Below are 16,374 nucleotides of genomic sequence, written 5' to 3'. Positions count from 1 at the left end.
TTGCAGACGGGTTGGACTAGACTATCTTTGACAGTCTCTTACAGCCCAAACTACTCTATGATTCTATGATATCATATACAGCAATAAAAGCTGGGGGAAAGGACGAGGAAGATGATGTTTGTGGTTATGGTGTTTATTTTCCCAAGTAACCGTTACGTGTTCTGATTTTCAGGAAGTGGCTAAACATCTGCCCGCTGATGAGGAGGAGTGAGTAAGTTCTGTATTCTACTTTGCATGCACAGCTTTGCTTCACTTGTTAAAGTGTCCTTATCTCAACCCACAAGTTTTCTTGCTTTTGGTCTTCTGATTCTCTCCCCATCCCATTGTGGGGGCAGTTAGTGAGTGACTGGGTAGGTGCTTAATTGCTGGTTGGGGTCAACCCACCACAAGTAGCAAAGTATGTTGTTAAGTAATTGGATTACAAAATTGGTATCAGAATTATAGATAGGAAAACCAAACTAAAATTCTTTATTAACATTACCCAAAAGATACTTCTATCTTTAGGTGTTAACTCAGGTTGTCTACAAAATGTTTTTGGTCATACATGTTTTCTCACAGAGTATCACCCCGCTTAGACAGAATCTGGGACACATACAGCCTTAATTGTGCCTCAGTTCCCTGTGTCATGAATCATCCAATGGGCACTTTTTGAAAAAGAAGAACTTGTACTATGGTACAGCTTCTCAATATAAATATCATTCAGTTTGACTCTTGCCCCCCTGAACATCCTTATTACTCTTTTAGATTAATTATGAGGATCTCTCCTCCCCCCCCCGTTCCTCTCATTCCTTATCTCACAAGAGTGAAAAAGAGCAGGTATTAAGACAGCTGTTGGATTTCTGTCCACCTCACAAATGCCAGCTAAGGACAGCTAGAAGAATCTGTTGGATTATTTTTACTTTCTGTCTTCCTGGAGTGAGATAGATACTGGTTACAGAAAAGAGTCTTAACTCCAGTCCCTGATCAGAGATAGTAAATGAAGATGCTGAGCCAGGTCCTTTACACTTTGATGTTCAGTCTGGTTTACCATCTTCTTTTACCAGTTTTAGGGCAATGGTATATTATTTGTGGGCATGGGACAAGCTTTTAACCCATGATTTGAAAAAAAAAAGTACATACACTGATATGCATGGGTAGACAAAAAACTGATCTTTTCTATTAGAGATGGTTCTCAAGAGGTAAGGAAAAAGACTTGTATAGGTGATGAAGTGTGATAATATGAAAGGCTGCAAGACAGTTGCTTAAGAAACAAGAACAACAAAGGAATAAACTACTGCAGGCATCACCAGAGCTGGAATGACATTGTACTGTGTACTATGTTTCCATGGCAACTAGCCATAGGAAGATGAATGTCTTATATTCACTGTGCTCTGCAGTACATGTCTATAAATCAAACTTGCATAAAAGAGCATAAGATTTCTTCCATGGGGTGGCTCTGAAAACCAGGTTATTTTCTCATTACTAGATAATTACACAAAAGAAATAAGAGACAATTAGGTCATTTTTGGTATGGAAAGTACCAATATATACAAAAGTAGTAATATACCTCTAGTGTGTGATCCTATCAATCTAAAGGCACAGCAGCATAAAATGCAGCTCATGAATGTCGTCTTTTCTTCCTCAAGATCTGATTTATGCTTGCTAGCTTTAAAAACTGTATGAGACTTTTCTGTCCACTTTTGGTTTGTAAGATATTTTTCATCATTTATAGGTTCACTCACATTCACATGTGATTGGTTTTCAGCTTACTTCCGTTACTATTTCCATTATCATGGTCTCTATTTCCATTATCATGGTATAAGGATTTAGCATACAAATAACCTATTTTTTTCTAAACAAATGGCACAGATAAGACAAATATTTTCTCAGCAGCAGTAATTAATAATATTTTATAATTCAGATATGACAAATCTTGTGTAATTCAGATATGACATTCACAACAAAAAAAGGAAAACAGTACTTGATATATTCTTTTAAAAATTTGAATCCCACTTTAAAAGACATGTTCACTTACAGACAGCCATGTATCACAAATTATTATTGCAAAGGGCTTGTCACGTTGCATATCCATGTAGCTACATGCAGAACAGCAGCATTATTATAAAGAAATTCTTGTGTGTGCTACCCATTAAAAAGAGTCCCATCATGAAAGAACAGATCATCACACCATTTACTTCAGCAGGTACTGCTGCAATTCCTGTGTCAAGAATGTTGAGGTTTTTTGGTACGATGGCATTTTAATCAGGTGCACACCAGGTGCATGATAAGCACTTGAGCATTTTGTTCAATATAACTGCAATATTAGCTCAGAAACAATAAATGTTACTCTATTGTTCAAGCAAGATTATGGTCACTTAATACAATCAAATATAAACTGAAAACTCACCCACATTCTGCAAACTTTAGCAACAGCTAAGTGTCGTATATTACTGACATTTCTAAGAAAATAATCCCTCAGGGAAAGAATGTCTACATTAAATATTATTTTATCAATATGAGATGAAAATATATTTATGTTTGGTTCTGTTCCCATGGAATTAAGAAAAAAAAACACAAACGACCCACTTACTATACTTAGAAACATTGCTGAAAGAGGTGCTTTTTTTCTTTCGTAAAACAGATCATTTAACATCATCCCATCCTGAAGCTCTACTACTAATTCAAATTAAATCATTACATCTTTATACATTTATAAAAAGAAAATACAATGTTAAAGTAAAGCAGGGATATATGTTGGCCAGAAATAGTATGGCCAGCAGGAGTAGGGAAGTGATTGTACCCCTGTACTCAGCACTGGTGAGGCTGCACCTCAAATACTGTGTTCAGTTTTGGGCCCCTCACTACGAAAAGGATGTTGAGGTGCTGGAGCGTGTCCAGAGAAGGGCAACGAAGCTGGTGAGGGGTCTGGAGAACAAGTCTTAAGAGGAGCGCCTGAGGGAAATGGGGTTCAGTCTGGAGAAGAGGAGGCTGAGGGGAGACCCCGTCGCTCTCTACAACTACCTGAAAGGGGGTTGTGGTGAGGTGGGTGTTGGTCTCTTCTCCCAAGTAACTAGTCATAGGGCAAGAGGAAATGGCCTCAGTTACACCAGGGAAGGTTTAGACTGGATATTAGGAGAAATTTCTTTACTGAGAGAGTGGTCAAGCACTAGAACAGGCTGCTCAGGGAGGTGGTGGAGTCACCATCTCTAGAAGTGCTCAAAAAACATGTGGACATGGACATTTCAGGATATGGTTTAGTGGGTTTGGTGGTGTTGGACTTAATGATCTTGAAGGTCTTCTCCAACCTTAATGATTCTGTGATATTAACTGTATGTTTCATAACCCTGTATTCCAGTAAATACAGTACAGCCATTGCTAGTGACAGGCCACAAACTCTGTACTGAGTTTGCAAGGACTGAGGCTTGTCAGACTTGGTCTGAATCTGCTTGACCTGCCTAGAGCTTTTACTAGTTTTATCTGTAACAGCAGTTCTTTTAAGGACCAGGTGGTTATGCCTACTTTGTTCTTGTTACCTTTATACCGTATAAATATAGCTTTATATAGATAGCAGTAACAAGAATTTCTTCTATTTAAAATGAAATATTTATGAGTTTAAGATAATGATGTAGAGAAATACAGACATGGCATGAGAGCAGAGGCCTTCAGATGTAAAGACACAGCACATAGAACAGAGGAGGACAGGCAAGGGATGTTAATATTCAGGTCACAAGCTAACACTGGAGGACCAAGACTATAAACAATGCACCAATGGTCAGTTAAAGAAAGCAGACACAGGATCTGGACAAAGAGAGCAATGAACAAATGTCTAGAATATGTAATATGTGCTATATACAGTAAATTTGGATGTAACATGGAAAAACATGTAAAAATGACCCAAAGCGGATGCTAGAGCAAGAGAGAAGAAAACATCAATATGAATATCATACTTCTTCTGGTGAAGAAGTCGAGATAATGGCAATTCACCCTACTATGCCTGCCTTGAACCTGTCAACCTCAGGACCAAGAGGGACAGCAAGAAGACTGAGAATAACAACAGAAAAAGGGGTAGCTGTTACGAAGTGAATAACATATTTAACTGCATTTAAACTTTTCATAGCATAGCATTCTTTATTTTATCTTTCTTTTTTTGTGATTATTAAATCTGTACTAATAATAATTCTTTGACTAGACTGCTAAACTTTCCATATAGTAACAATAAATTTTGGCTTTATGTATTAGGTGTGTCTCCTTTGTAGCCAGAATAAGATTTTGAGCATAACAGTTTTTGTACAGGTAGGTTAGAAAAATAATCCATTATTCTTTATCTTCTTACTATATTACATTAAGCATTTTAAGACTGTTTCAATATTAATAAAATATATGAATGATAAATACAATAATTCCATTCTCAAGCCTCAAGTTTGTTAAAATCAATTCAACATGTATGGATGCCTCGTTATGAGCATTTTGCACACCAATAAATCAAGTCTACTTGATCTGAAAGCTAAGTTACTTCAGCGGGGTCCTTCATTCTTAATGCAAATCAATTACTGATATCCTCCCTTCTTTGTGTTCTTCATAGCTTGATCACCCTTGCTTTCATTTTTATGTCTAAGAATATGTTGAGAATTACACTCTACAGCACAAAATAATTCCCTGCTCTGTATGGTAATTAAAGAAGATAAGTATTATGTATGTGCCTTTAACTTTTTTTCCTACTTCCCTATCTTTTTAGCCCTTGTGACACTAACCCCAGACTTAGCTTATTTTGTAACATCTTACTTTAAAGTATAGGAAAATAATACATGCAACCTTCCAAACTAAAGCAACCCACCAGTACCTGGTGGACATTTCCACCAAAGTGAAAATTTTACAAATAAACATAAAACCCCCTTTTCATATAATGATTTCACAAAGATCTGAAATACACCAGTTAAGCTTTTTCTTTCCTTGTCTAATAGGTCGCTACATTTTCCTTAAGATGTGGAATGCTCTTTTGATTTGAATCTCCCATCTTCCCCACTGAGTGTACTATGGTTAACATCACAGAGTGATCACAGTATACAAACTGCATTCCTTCCTGATGAAACTGAACTGAAAGATGTGCTCCCAGCATACACTGAAAGCAGTCCAGCTTCCATTGTTAATTCTAGTCTGGTCAACAGACTGAATAAGTCGAAGTAACTCCCTCAGTGAATGTTGTACAGATACTGGGTCCTCAGCATAAACTTCTTGCTCTACAGACCTGATCCCTATGTGCTGTATTAATTGCTAATATAGATATAGTTTTAGAACTCACACTTGATCCGTCATCACCTGAAGATGGCAAACAACCTACATGTATATGTATTGTAAATTGTTTTACTTAGCACAAAAGACATACTTGAAAACTATGTTCAGTCCCAAAACTTAATTCTGCTCTCTGTACTAAAAAGAGGGAAGAACAAGAAACATACCTACAAATATGACATTGTATACGTTCTGTTTGTTTTAGCAATCCACTGTAATACAGATTTTGTGCCACAAATACATTGAAGCTTCCGACAAATATTTCTAGCCAAAATATTTCCTCTGGCTTTCTTTTCATATAGTTGTAATCCAGTTGTACAGCTCAATTTAGGACAAAAGTCTTAGCTCTGTTTCCCTACATAAAGTTCAACATACACACCAAGAGGTAAAAGAAATATCCAAAAATGATGTGTAACTAAAAGAGGATTTAGAAGGCCTCTAATCTCAAATTACAATTCTGAAGCGTTCCATGCAGATTTGCTCTGTCCAGTCCAAAAAAAATCTGTGTTAGACAATACCGTTGTGCAATTTCTTTCAAGAGTAGCCAAAGAAACATGAAAACTTCTTCTTCAAAAATACATTTTTCTATGTTTCTCTTCAGGTTCCATACCTCATTCATAAATATGCAATCGCAAGTTTCATTTGCTGGAATGTGACATTTACTGACTAATATGCTAGCATTAGAGCTACTGTTGATCATGACGTGTCATCTTTACTAGATACAGAGTATACCCTAACATTTCGTTGAACTTTCCTTCATTTATAAATTTATCATGATTATAATTTAAATTCAAAATTGGGGAATTTCATTGACAGAAAGATGGGCCAAAAGTTTTCTGAACTAGTTTACAACATGAAGCTAAGTCTGAATTTATTTGACAATTTTTCAAATGAAAAAGATAATGAAAACATATATGTAAAAATGCAAACTAAAACATTATAACCAGCCACTACTTACGCGTTTCTGACAAAAAGCATTAATATTCAGGAAAAACATTTTAATCACTGGACAGAAAAATTGGACATTAGGCCCTTCATAGAAGTCCTTAAAATAAAATATTTAGAAAGGATAACACCTCAAGCTATTCTGCCTACATTTACTATTCATTTCTTGACAATATACCAAAAAATGATAGAAAAATCATTTGGTCATCAAGAAAAATACACCACATAACTTTTCAAACCTTCTTAAAATAATTACTCTCCCCAAAATAGATGACATCTTTATTGCAAGAACACAAGAGTATCATGTAAGAAATTAGACATTCCACAGTTCGATTTTGTTATTGTGTGCCAGTAGTTTGAAAGACATACAAACCAATTCTGTACTGCTATAATGCTTTGTACCACAACTCCAGATAACTGCAAAAAAGAAAAACAAGCCAAAATCCAACCACCCCTTTTAAAGGTGGTGCTCAGCAAGCTATCTGATGCCATGTCTTCAAAAGTGAAGGACTTTCAATGGCTGAGTTACTTCCAAACAAATCATTCACATCACAAAACGAAAGTTTTACACTTTGCAATGCAATGTCCTCCAAAACATTTTTTTAAGTAATGTTTACTGGTAACTGCCAAGGTAACATTAATTTTTTCATGATCTGCAAATTACTCTCAAAATTTTATCCTTTCGGTTCTGAGCCAATATCACCTCGCAAGAAATCTCACCACTTCTGCCTCGCAATATGCGCTACAGTTTAACTGAATTTTTCTAGAGACGGGTCTTGAATGCAGATTTCCTAATTACTGGAGAAAAATGTAAAACTAAATAATTTTAGGCTTCTTCAGAAACAGTTCAGGCAACAAATTACTTTCTGTATCTTGTAATATTTATTATTTAATTGTAGTTCTTATGTCTATTTATACTATTTCTGTTAGTTATTATATTATTTACATATAGCATTTATATTTATAATATTTATTATTAAAGGCACTGAAACAGTAATGTGCTGAAGCTTGTATCTTCAGTTGCATGATAGAATGTAATAATTTCAATTAACTGAAATATATACAACAAAAAGCCTCAAATCCAGGAATAAGGATCTCTCTGTTAATCTTACCTGAAGGCTTCAACTATGATTCTTTCAGATAACTTAGGAGAAACCAAACTGAAGGCTTTCTTGAAGTCTTCAAAAGTAAAAAATCCTCTATATTTTGAATCAAGATTAGGTAGGAGAAAAATAATATAACTTAAGGGTTTTTTAAAACTACTTAATACAATTGTTTACATGTGAGCTAATCAATTCACATTTCTGAAATGATTATACAGTCTTTAAGTTACTGTACATGCAAAATATTTTAGGATGGCTACATTACACAGACAAATGGTCTAAGAAAGATTTTATATTGACAATTCACTTTTGTGAAGCCTGTTCAAAAGTACTTTGCCCCCATCTACAACTCTCTTATTTACATTTTAATTTAAAAGTAGACATTTTAAATTGAAAATTTCAGATTTTTAAATCATTGAAAATATAGACTCTAAAATATGCAAAATTACATTTCAAATCTATAATTTTCATTGACACCTTGGTTACCCTGAGCATTGCATTTCAAAAATTTTCTTTCATTAAAAAAAAAATTCCTTCAGTTTAATCCTGCTGCAGACTTAGATCCTGAATACATTATATCAGACTAACACCAACTGATCAATCACTTGGGTTATGGATTCACTTCCCAATCCAGCTGGAAAATAAAGCATCTCAAATGGGGCTATCGCAGATTGTGTGAAGCAGATAGCAAGACAAACAAAAGCACAGTGCTTGAAACAGTTCAGTTCTTTGAAATAACTCATTAAAAATAACATTTCAAAAGCTACTTTTAGTTCATGGCAAAAAGCTGAGTGGATGCTTATTTAATCATCCCAACACCTGATCTGCCATATGTTTCACTTTCCCTCTTTTTAAGGGCCATAGTCCTATCTCAGGTCAGGAAGAAAAAGGCAAAGGGTCATCCAAATGTCCATCAGCTCAGAGGCTCCTGATGAAGTTTTCCTTTTTTAGTTTGGTGACTGGAGATCCTCTGCTGCTGTCTAGCAGGAACAAAAAAGAATCACCACATCTACTTCCCAACAAGGATGAGAAAAAATCCTTGCTGCTTTGGTTTCCCTTCCTTGGTCTATCATGAGAAGTAAAAAAGATCTATAGCCACCACCAGGGACAGAAATCCATAAAATATGTGGCATAAGTGAGTGGAGATATATGAGTAACAGAGAAATAACAAGAGGCAGTAACAGCAAGGAGGTAGGGTGAATGGCTAGAGATTTCTGTGGAGGAGCTCATAGTACAACAGATAAACCTGAGCTACCATCTAGAACCTACTAGCAGCCTACTGACACTTATTTCATTTATAGTAATATCATCACTATCTTTGTTACTTTGGTACAGTTTTACTTAACTTTGCAGCATCCAGGAAATCACATCCTCTTTTTACTTCCTTCAGGTGTTCTGTTTTGCTTAATTGTTTTAGAATTAAATTAATACTCCAAATATTTAGGAGAAAAAAAACTTACCTTGCACATCAAGTACTGTAAATATTTGCCTTGTTTTATTACTGTATAGCTGTGCAGCCGCCTTTGCACTCATGAGATTTAAAATTTTTTCAAATAAGAGACCTAGAAAAATGTAAAATATAAATAAATCTCCCTGCAAAAAAGTCAGTTTTATTTTTCTCCTTAAAAATATGTATGACCATGGTCTAAAAAGTATGACTAATTTTAATTACATAAACACAAAAATAAAACTGAAATAATAGTCTTCAAAGTTAGATCATGATCATGCAAACATTTCAATATCGTTTAAACTTTCTCACATATTTTCTCTACTTGAGTATAATGCTTCTGTTTACTTATACTTTTTTCTTCTTATTACCTGCCATCTCATGTTTCTTTGCACTGGAGAGAAACATGGACTCTTCTAAATCAATAGCACTTGTATTCCATGGATAAAGATCCATGCTGCATAAACAATCTATCTGGCATCATTCCCATCAGTGAGAGAATTCTGAAGTAATCTATAACCTCAGATATAGATTTCTATGAAATTCATAATAAAATTGAATGTAAAACTGGATTGGTTATTCCTCCTGTATACTATATGAAAGTCTTTACTTGTACATTTATCTTATCCTTTTAATGAACAGAAAACAAAAAGAAATTGAAATGCAAACCTAGTTTGTAAGTACTTAATTGAACATTTCTTCTAAAATCAAAGTAAAACATAAAAATCAAGAAACAAAACCCTGCCCCTCAAAACTTCAGGCCTCCTCATGAAACATTCAAAAATCTTGATGTAAAAATTCTGTAGATACATATTTTTTGGCAAAAAAAAATCCCACTTCAGCTCAATATTTAGAAACAGACAAATATTCCTTTCTCATAACTTTCTAACATATGTTTTATGCTCATTTAAAACAATTTAATTTTCTTTAGAAGGCAACATGACTGCATCCTGCAGGAATTTTTCTGTATCAAATAACATAACAAAAGCTCTGCACCTCTCTTTCAATTCATTCATATCTTATTCTTTCTGCAGTGGTTCAAAAGCACAACTCCTTCAGCTCCACCTGCTGTCTCAATTCAAATCTTAAACTCCACGCTTACAGATTTCCGGTGTTTCTTTCCTTATTTGTTCTTGAAAAATCATATATTAAGAACTGTTACAGTCTCAGTTTCCAGGATTACAAAGACTTGCTGCTTTCAACTGCTAGGTTCTGTACATGCACAATTTCTTTAATAACAGAGGTTGCCTAAACATACTGAACTTGCCTGCATGAACAGCTTTCCATTCAATTGGATAACTATGGAACTGAAACCATAAAAAGCAACATAAGCTTTCCATCCATTTATTTCTTCTCTTTCAGAGTAACATATGAGCCCAGAAAATTATAGTATATAATTTTCCTTTTATAGAATGACTCCTATAATAGAGTGCCGCCTATTCATTGATCTTGAGAGTTGGCAATTTATGTGCTACTAGAACAGGCTGTAAAACTATCTCAACACACAAAAAGGTCATCTTGAAAAATATTCAAGCCAATTAGGTATTAACAAATCCATAATCTATCTTTATATATTAGTTCACTATTTTTGGTTCAAGCATTCATATGTGGCTATTCCCTTTCAGAGTAAAATTTTATGCTGTATTTGTTGCCTAAAGTAAAGATTTACAAGTAAGGGCGTGGTTTAATGAACATGGGTTTTGGCATCAATGCTATAATAAATGGAATCAGCCTCCACAATGCCTTTCAAAAGTATTGCTACAAACACTTGTGGAGCCATGTGGCAAAAGGGATGAGGGAACCTCCTGATAAAAGCAACAACGTTTTTTTTGCCACTTCATTTTTTATGAATCATTTCTCCAATAAGACTTGCCACATGACCACACAAACAGATGTATGGGCATAATTGATATGGTCAAGGACAAGAAAAAAACCAAACAAAACTATATAAATGGGAAAGTTGTTACAGAAAGATGTATTTAATGAACTGTGGTGTAAGACTCCAGTATTTGCCTGAGTAAACAGTGGAACAGTATCAAAAAACTGATAGAACCTTTTTCATCACTTACCAACTCAAACACTAAAAATTACTAATTACTTTTCTCTATCACTAATCTATATAACGATGTTATTAAGAAATGCCACTTTGAGAAGCAAGAGTAAGTTCAAGCTAAATGTAACATACAAGCTGTAAAAATATTACAAAACTAAATGAAATCATATAATCCTCTTTAAGAGCCATGGTCAAATCATTTATAGAATTATAAAATAAAATCATAGAATCATTTAGGTTGGAAAAGACCCTTAAGATCACTGAGTCCAACCATTACTTAACACTGACAAGTCCATCACTAAACTATGTCCCTAAGCACCACATCTACACCTCTTTCAAATACCTCCACAGATGGTGACTCCACCACTTCCCTGGGCAGCCTGTTCCAATGCTTAACCATTCTCTCAGTAAAGAAATTTTTCCTAACATCCAATCTAAGCCTCCCCTGGCACAATTTGAGGCCATTTCCTCTTGTCCTATCACTTGTTACTTGGGAGAAGAGACTGACAACCACCTCACTACAACCTCCTTTCAGGCAGTTACAGAGAGCAATAAGGTCTCCCCTGAACCCTCCTTTTCTCCAGACTAAACAACCCCAGTTCCCCCAGACGCTCCACATAAGACTTGTGCTCTAGACCTTTCACCAGCTTCGTTGCCCTTCTTTAAACATGCTCCAGTCTCAATGTCTTTCTTGTAGTGAGGGGCCCAAAACCAAACACAGTATTCAAGGTGCAGCCTCAACGGTGTGAAGTACAGGGGCATGATCACAACTCTACTCCTGCTGGCCACACTATTTTTGATACCAGCTGGGATGTTGTTGCCCTTCTTGGCCACCTCGCTACACTGCTGGTTCATATTCAGCCAGCTGTCAACCAACACACCCAGGTCCCTTTCTGCCAGGCAGCTTTCTAACCACTCTTCCCCAAGCCTGTAGCATTGCATGGGGTTGTTGTGGCCCAAGTGCAGGACCCAGCACTTAGCCTCGCTGAACCTCATTAATTATAATGTATGCAATTAAATCTACACCAAGTTCTTCAAAACTTAAGAGTCTAAGCTTCAGATTTTTTAAATTTATGAATGAAAAAGAAGTACAAATAATTGACAGATAGGTGTTTGCATATTACCTGAATTCTGTGGTCTCACAGAAGACATTACTGAATCTACCTACACCTGGAACACAGAAGATATGCAACAGTGGTTTTCTACAGAAGTGATAAATCTGAACTCCTGTATGATTTCCATTTTATATCAATAGTATGTGATTTCACTACATACTGATCTCATATTAATATGTATTACATAACAGTATCATCTATGACATTTAAGTAAGAAAATATTTTATTCTAGTTAAAATAAAACCACCTATTTTTCATCCAGTAAACTAAGTATATATGTAGTCCTAATAGAATCCTAATCAATATCCAAATCTTAAATTAAGTATGCTTAAACAAACATGCTTAACTTTATACAGATTGGAGTTCAACTACACACGAAGGAACTGTAATATCCAAAATGAACTTCTGGAGCATCAGCCCCCAAATTTGTTATTTCCTTTAAACAAGGGAAGAACCTTCTGTTTCATTATTCAGATTGGAGACCAACTATTTCCAGAAACCTAGTTTGATAAAAACTGATTTGGTAAATCTGTCTAAAATAAAAACATTAATAAAAAGGTAGAGAATAAAAAAAAAAGATAATGAAATGAAAAAACCCTGTTTGCATCATCCAGCTTCTACAACTGTCCTGAAACCAATCCACTACTGTCTCATTGTATGTGGTGTGTATCTCCTTTACTGTCTTTCAATACGATGTTACGTCACAATTTTATCTGGTAGGCACACAGGAGTGACACTTCCATGTTGATTAGCATGTCACCAAGATTCACTAATGCTCACCAATGTTAGCACGTTACGAAGGTTCATTAAGAGTACAAAAGCAAAAAGCTACATGACATGATGAAAACAAAAAAAAAAAATTGACTTTTCAGAACTGACTTAGGAGGTGTCCAAGAAATCACTGGAAAAGATCTTTGAGCTATGTAAAGAGCTGAAAGGGACTGTATAACCAAGAAAGCACACAGGTCCACTTTGGGCTATATTTATATTGCTTTTTAGCGTGACTGAGAGAGTGCTCATGAGTCCAAACTCTCACATCTGTGTTATTAGAATACAAGACTGCACATAGTTGCAGCACTGAGAAAATCCACGTGGGAGGAGATGATATGTTAGCAGCTTCTAGTGCAACCTAAGCATACTCCATTCTGGAGAACGGACAAGCCAGACATGCTGTAACCAGTTAACCTAAAACTATGTATTCATTTGGCCTGCAACACTTTTCACATATACTGCGTCAGGCATACAACTAGACTAGGTAGTCCATTCCAGAAAGCTTTGATAAGATGTGCCAGAAGAGCAGCTCTAAGTTGTAAGCAGCCCTGAGCTCAGACTGCCCTTCTATGCTCTGCATGTCAGGGTGCCTCACTGTTGGCATCTTGTTCAGCAGCAGACGCCAACCTACCGGTGTCCTGATGTGAAGGTACGGAGTGGGGTCAGGGAAAACACTGGACATTTTGGGGGGCCTGGCCTCCTATAGCGTACAGAGTGCTTTTAGTTATATCTAAACTTAAGAGTATCAGGACTGAAACTTCAGCTGGGGAAACAACATCTTTTCATGACTGCTATTCCTGCAGTACCCTTTTTTTATTGTAAACACTTAACACCTGAATGTGCAGTTAACCAGCTGAACAGTTGTTGAAATATGAGAGCATTTTAGATCAGTTCAAATAATTTTAGAGAAAAGAGGATCACTGAATCAAACTTCAGAGAAAAAAAAAAAGTATGTCCCACAAACATAATTCCCACAAACGATGATTTTTATATGTTCTTAAATATATCAAATAGTCATACAATATCAGTCCAGCAATCAGGTTAATCTCTTTCTATTTTCATGTTTTCCCAGTTGCTTGTTTCACAAGGCTTAATTTTAAATAGTAGTAAGCCCAGAATGTCTATGAATAACCACGGAAAAATATTATTTCATAAAAACTAATATAGAATTGTTATAACAAGTTATTTTGAAAAAGCAAGTGAAACAGGAAGGTGATTCAAATTTTTAGGGCGCACCTTCTTCAGTAAAGAGCTCGCTAATGACATCTAGTGGGTAAAGTTAGTATTACTTTTAATTTATAGACTAAATTAAAACATGACCAAAAAAAAGACGCAGCAACAATTTACTAAAAATGCAATTGCTTGATTGCAGTTGATGATGCTAAGTAATTGCCATTTCCACTGAAAAATTTATGTTAGTATATAGTGTAGTTGAGGAAACAGTGTCACCTTAAGAAATATGTGCACACCATTCCTTATTTCTTGGAAAAGCTCTTGAAAGCACTCTCCTTGCCAGGGCTGTTCTTAGTGACTTAGGAAGAAATTCAAGGGCTGTTACTATAGTCTCCAATTTTAATAATTTTGACAACAAAATAAAATGCACAATAACATCCTCAAGAACTGGATCCCAACAATCAACTTTCAAGATTGTAGCTTCTGCATTTGGTTCCTATAAGGTGCACAGAGAAAGTTCTTTCTCAGAACTAGATTAAAAACTACCAAAATGTTGAAAGGAACACTTACAAGGCCGAGCCATCAGCAAAAGCAAAAGGTGTGGCTCTGCCATAAACCACAGCTAACGCATGTTAGCAAAAACCACAAAGAAAAGTATCTGTCTGCCCAGGGATCTTTTAGTATTTCACAGTGCGCAATCACTGGTTCAAGAGCAACAGTTGCTGGCATTGGGCCCACTTAAGGAGCTAGCAAAACCACTAGACAACAGAATCACTCCTGGAACAAATGTTTTTAATTAATTTTTGTGCAGCTGCACAGACAAAATGGTCTACAGCCAGGTGGTCGCAGCACTGCCTAGGGACACAGCAGGTGTGACTCGGCACCTTTTCAGGAAGAAATAACTAAACCTGCACCTCCTTTCTTCCCAGGAGTCCTCCACTTCTATTCTCTTTCCAAGAAGGAGCCATCCGTGACTTATGCACAGAACCTGATCTTGTTCGAATGCCTTAAGCATGTTTTGAGTACTCCTACTGGAAGAAACATTCAGGGAATTTAACAGAACAGCTAATTTTTACATGAAGGTAAAAACAGAATAGAGAAGATGGGTAAGGGTCAGCTGAGCATTTTCAGATTCATAAATCAGCAGTTAAGACTCACGTTAGAAGTCTAAAGTATTTTTTAGATCTGGCCCTCGCTCATCACGAAAATGTTTACCCACAGCTGACATGTATCAGAGATGACTACTTTCACAGTTTAATAAACATTTATGTGGTTTTTACTTTAAATGATCATAGACAAAATTTTTTTCATGACCTTGTTAAGATTATTTTCCTAAAACACGTATTTAAGTAAAAACAAAAAAAATTGGTCACAAGTGGTGACTTGGGGAAGAAGATTGCTCAAACTGGAGAAGAAAGATGAATCATAACTTCCATGCTAAATATACTTTATAGTATATTGCTCAAGCTTGTATCAACACACCATGAGAAAGACAAACTCACAGGCATACACCTATTTATTTCAAAATCTTGCATGTGTGTTCTTCTGAAATCACTTGCAGTGCTAGAGTAGAAATATAACTTCCAGAACTGCATTAAGCCACACAATTTATCCTGTATCTTCCTGTGAGTATGCAACACATTATTTCTATCAATAAGCCTTTCTTTTGTTAAGATTTCATACAGCTATAGATTTTTATCAGAAAAGTCAAGACTACAAATGCTCAACTCTTACTTGAAACCAAAACCAGCTACATTTTTGAGAATACATGTTTATTATTAGGGCATGCAGTAGTTTCACATCTACTGAAACCACTGAGTAAAGAAATGGAGTGTACCACTAATAAAAAACAGTAATTGATCAATAACAAGCTCAGGAAGTCACTTCATACATCTTGTACACATATGAAATACACTGCATCTTTCTGCGCATCGCAGTCTACAGCAGGAAAGGTAGGGGTTTGGTTATTTTCTTTTGAAATAAATACCCCCAGATAAGAAAATTACTTCAAGAATCTGTGGGTATTTCTGTTTACCAAACAGTAATCCACTCCAACTAGTGTGGACCAGTCAGTACACAGAGTTCTCAAAAGTGAGACATCTATATAAGCTGGATCTTCAGAACATAAATGAAAAAATACATACCTTTGAGGGTTTATAACCAAACAACATTATTACAGCAACTTCAAAGTCCTCTCGGCTTAAATAGCCTGTTATCTTCATCACATCCTTCAAAAACCTAGAGAAAGAAAGTGATTTGCCTTAAAAAACAATAAACCGGCCCTAATATTTTTTATTTTTAATAACTGCTATGGGAAGAATGAAATAGGTCCTTGCTGAATAAACTATGCTATTTTAAAAAAACATTGAAAATTAGTCGCATCTGTCAGAACTCTGTTCATCTACTCTGTTACAGTAGCTGAAAACACACAGAGTCCATTTAATTTTAAATTTTTTGTTAAGCTTCTTACTTCTACATTTTCTGCGCTTACTAGGAAAA

The 16,374-nt window shown here is 35.6% G+C and overlaps 1 protein-coding gene across 1 annotated transcript; it reads right to left on the bottom strand.

Annotated features, from left to right (window-relative positions):
- Nucleotides 1-7,325: 7,325 nt before the first annotated feature.
- EFCAB11 (EF-hand calcium binding domain 11) lies at nt 7,326-16,135 on the bottom strand (the record flags this gene model as incomplete). The annotated part of the gene is given in 6 exon segments (XM_010295181.1): nt 7,326-7,412; nt 8,773-8,844; nt 10,731-10,776; nt 11,941-11,986; nt 16,020-16,086; nt 16,088-16,135. Coding segments are annotated over 6 exon segments (366 nt in total), but the record flags the coding sequence as incomplete, so codon positions are not given.
- Nucleotides 16,136-16,374: the final 239 nt, after the last annotated feature.

Source organism: Phaethon lepturus, unplaced genomic scaffold (assembly GCF_000687285.1).
Source record: "Phaethon lepturus isolate BGI_N335 unplaced genomic scaffold, ASM68728v1 scaffold7249, whole genome shotgun sequence".
NCBI classification, from domain to species: Eukaryota; Metazoa; Chordata; class Aves; order Phaethontiformes; family Phaethontidae; genus Phaethon; species Phaethon lepturus.
Note: the sequence above shows the minus strand (reverse complement) of the source record. Positions and strands in the feature narration are given on the sequence as shown.